General features: G+C 39.9%; 1 protein-coding gene across 1 annotated transcript; it reads right to left on the bottom strand.

The window, feature by feature from the left end:
- Nucleotides 1-2,142: 2,142 nt before the first annotated feature.
- On the bottom strand, nt 2,143-3,304 carry LOC138347429 (uncharacterized). The gene is made up of 2 exons (XM_069295724.1): nt 2,642-3,304; nt 2,143-2,484 (listed from the first exon to the last, which is right to left on the bottom strand). The coding sequence occupies exons 1-2, from the start codon at nt 3,302-3,304 to the stop codon at nt 2,143-2,145; spliced, it is 1,005 nt and encodes a 334-aa protein (XP_069151825.1).
- Between the last annotated feature and the right edge of the window lie 647 nt (nt 3,305-3,951).

Raw genomic sequence — 3,951 nt, forward strand, 5'->3', positions numbered from 1 at the left:
TAAAGAACCTGTTTCCCAAAAAGAGTATGATGTGGAGGCTTGAGTCCTCATAGATGTGTTTGGTGATGTTGTAAATGAGTCTTATACTTGTTGCTATCACCTGTTAAGAATATTAGTTGATTTTATGTTATTATCTGAAATATATTGCTTTCTATTTTGAGTTGGCCGATGATACCTACTAAGTACTCGTGTTTTGTACTAACCCCTACTTGTAATTATTTTTCTTTGTTATTTGTGGAGTGCCGCAAATGTGCCATCGTCTTCAACTCAACCGCAACTTTAGCCAGTCTTCATCACGTCGGATATCAGGGTGAGCTAATGCTTCTAGCTTTTACTGGATCTTCTTCTTCATGTCTTAATGCCTTGAAGTTCCGGCATGGACTAGCTGTTTATTATTTAAGCTTTCTAGATATTCTTAGATTTAGTATCTTGAGGATAGATGTTCTTGGGGTGATAACTTCCAGATTTTAGGAATAATAAGTATTGAGTTTTTAGAAGTTATTTAATCGATTTTGATTAATGAGTTTAAGTCTTCCGCATTATATTATGTTATTTATGGTTGAAATGTTGGAGTTTAGATTGGTTGGTTCGCTCACATAGTAGGATAAGTGTGGGTGCCACTCGCGACCCATTATGGGTCGTGACTTTGTTATTACGGATATGTAATTTGTTGAAGTATTCTTGTTAAGGATATGTAATTTGTTGAAGTGTTGTTGTTGAGGATATGTAATTTGTCCAAGTGTTGTTGTTGAGCTACATGCTATGTAAACTGTGAGCTGTTAGGTTGGGTTGATTGTAATGCAGGTTGTAGTTGTGGAGGTTTGGTTGGGGATGGTAGGAGTGCCCGTATTTCATCTCCGTAGCTTGTGTTTAGACGTTAACTTGCTGAGTACCGTGTGGATCGGTACTCACCCCTTGCTTCTACAAATTTTTGTAGGTTATGAGCCTGGATTTTTTTGTACTTGTCATTCTCTTCTTTTCCGAGGCTTCTTGGAGATTTGTCAGGTAGCTGTTTCCATCACAGCAGACTTTCTTCTCCTAAATTATGATCTTGTTCTATTCTAGAAACAAGTTCATTTGAGACTTGAGTTTTTTTTTGAATCAATTGTAATACTTTAAAGGCTTGAACACGTGACTACCAGGTTTTGGGGGTTTTATTAAGTTACTTATATTTTACTTCCGCACTTTATTGTAATGGTTGAGTTTTAGGCTGACTTGTCTTGGTGGGATAAGATGAGTGCCATCACGCCCATTTTTGGGTCGTGACATGGTGCAGTCGTCAACATGTTTTGAGTGTCTGGAAGCTTTCTTCAGATATGTCCAACCATACAATTGGAACATTCTGCTTAGTCAAATTTGTCAACTGGGAAGCAATAGAAGAAAATCCCTTGACGAATCGACGGTAGTAGCTAACTAAACCAACAAAGCTCCTTACCTCTTAAACATTAGTAGGTCTTACCCAACTCTTTACTGCTTCAATCTTAGAAGGATCCACCATCACTCCATGATTAGAAACCACGTGCCCCAAAAAGGACACTGAATCGAGCAAAAACACACACTTGGAGAATTAGGCATAAAACCATTTCTCCCTTAACAACCCCAATAAAGTTCTCAAATGCTCCTCATGTTCTTTACTGCTCTTTGAGTATATCAGTATATAATAAATAAATACAATAACAACGAGTTCCAAATATGGCATAAAAATCTCGTTCATCAGGCTCATGAAAGCAGCATGGGCATTTGTAAGCCTTCAGCCCCCCCGACTTCAATTACAAACTCTTACTTCTCGGTCTAACTTGGACTAATCCATTAGCAGGAAAGAAATTCCTACTAACCAGACAGAAAGCAAAAACATTACTAAGAATTCATAATGTCAATACCTGTATTGAAAAGCAGTCTTTTGCACATCTATTGCCCATATTTTCAATTGATAATAACATGATCGCAAATCAATTTTGTGAGAAGACACAAGCACATTGTAATTGATCGAACAAATCCTCAATGCGAGGAATAGGATACTTGTTCATAATAGTTACCATATTCAGCTGCCTGTAGTCTATGCACATCCGAAAACCTCCATCTTTCTTCTTCTCAAATAAAACAGGAGCACCCCAAGGGGATGCACTCGGTCTAATAAAACCTTTACCTAAACAACTCTTGTAGTTGGGCCTTTAACTCCCTTAACTCAGCTGGATCCATTCTATAAGGGGGAATGGAAATGGGGCGAGTACTCGGCTCCAGGTCAATACAAATATTACTATCCCTATCTGGTGTCATACCAGGAAGGTTTGCAGGAAACACATCCAGAAAATCACAGACTATCAAGACAGACTCAATCAAAGGTACTTCGAAAATATCATCCCTGAGATGTGCCAAGAAAGTTAAACAACCCTTACTCACCATCGTCTTAGCATGAAGAAAAGAGATAATACGAACAGGAGTGGAAATATAGTCACTCTCACACACTAGCAGATCTGTCCTAGGCTAAGCCAATGTCACAGTTTAGCATTACAATCTAAGATTGAAAAATTTGGAGAAAGCCAAGTCATACCCAAACTTAGATCAAAATCAACAATCTCTAGAATAATCAAATCTACCTAAGTATTGCTCCCACAAACGTCACAAGGCATGACCTATACACCTTCTCAACTATCACAGGCTCACCCACAGGAGTAGAGACACGAATAGGCATGTCAAGCAAATCATAATATAAATAAAGACCAGTATCAAATGAGGAATATACATATGAAATTGTGGATCCAGGATCAATCAATACAGAAGTCATGCAATCACAGACCAAAGGCCTACCTGTGATAACAACATCAGATGTCTCTGCTTCAGACATCCCATAGAAAGCATAACAATGGGCCCTATCACCTATCTGTTCATTGCCCCTGCCACGGTACGCTGCAGTTGTTCCAACTTGCCTGCCACCTCGACTGAACTGGTGACCGCCATTACCTTGGCCACCACGTCCTCCAGAATGGAGACCTCTACTATGACCACCTTTTCCTCTAATTACTGCGGGTTTGTAACTCTGTGTTGGACAATATTTCCTAATATGTCCAGACTCTCCACATCCATAACCATTCTTGGAGTCAAGCATAGGTCTTTGCGAAAATGATGAAGTCTTGAGATAACCTCCAAACTCATAAAAAGGCTGACTGGTCTGCGATGGACCCCAAGCTGACGCCTTTAATGAAGACTGAATAGGACGGTCTGGGTAACCTTCTAAACTCTGTCCTCTAGAGTAAGAACCACTAAACTCACCTCCCTTACAGAACTTCTTAAATGACGACGCCATGATGAAGTCGTCGGGATTCATCCTTTCTACCTGTATCACAAAATCAACCACTTCCTAAAAGGATTTTGTTGTAGCAGCTACCTATAAGGCTGGAATCTGCAAATCTGACCTCAATCCTTTCACAAATAGGCAAATCCTCTCTAGTGGACTGAAGCAAAGTTGATTGGCATACCTGGATAGTGCACAAAACTTGACCGCATAAGCAACAACAAATATCCTTCCTTGGTCTAAGCTCAGGAACTCATCTCTCCTCCTATCCCTCAATGTCCGGGGTATATACTTCTCCATAAATAAGCTAGAGAAGGATGCCTAAGTCATAGGTGGTGCCTGTGCTTGTTGACACTCAACATACGAACGCCACCACATTTTGGCTTTCCCTTGAAACTGATAGGTCACAAACTCAACACCGAATCATTCTACTATGTCCATCTTATGTAGCAGCTCATGACAATAAACCATGGTGTTTTCTTGAGCTGCTACATAATATGGACATAGTAGAATGATTCAGTGTTGAATTTGTGACCTACCAGTTTCAGGGGAATGCCAAAATGTGGTGGCGGTTATATGTTGAGTGTCAACCAGCAACGGCACCACCTATGACTTGGGCAGCATTTTCTAACTTATTTATGGAGAAGTATATACCCCGT

This window comes from Solanum lycopersicum, chromosome 3 (genome assembly GCF_036512215.1).
Source record: "Solanum lycopersicum chromosome 3, SLM_r2.1".
Lineage (NCBI taxonomy): Eukaryota > Viridiplantae > Streptophyta > Magnoliopsida > Solanales > Solanaceae > Solanum > Solanum lycopersicum.

Excerpts from the sequence above, each read along its gene's own strand:
- LOC138347429 (XM_069295724.1), bottom strand. The coding sequence starts at position 3,304 with ATGGCGTCGTCATTTAAGAAGTTCTGTAAGGGAGGTGAGTTTAGTGGT. Across the intron at positions 2,485-2,641 it reads AGCCTGTGATAGTTGAGAAG|CCTAGGACAGATCTGCTAGT; the intron begins GTGTATAGGTCA and ends ACATTGGCTTAG.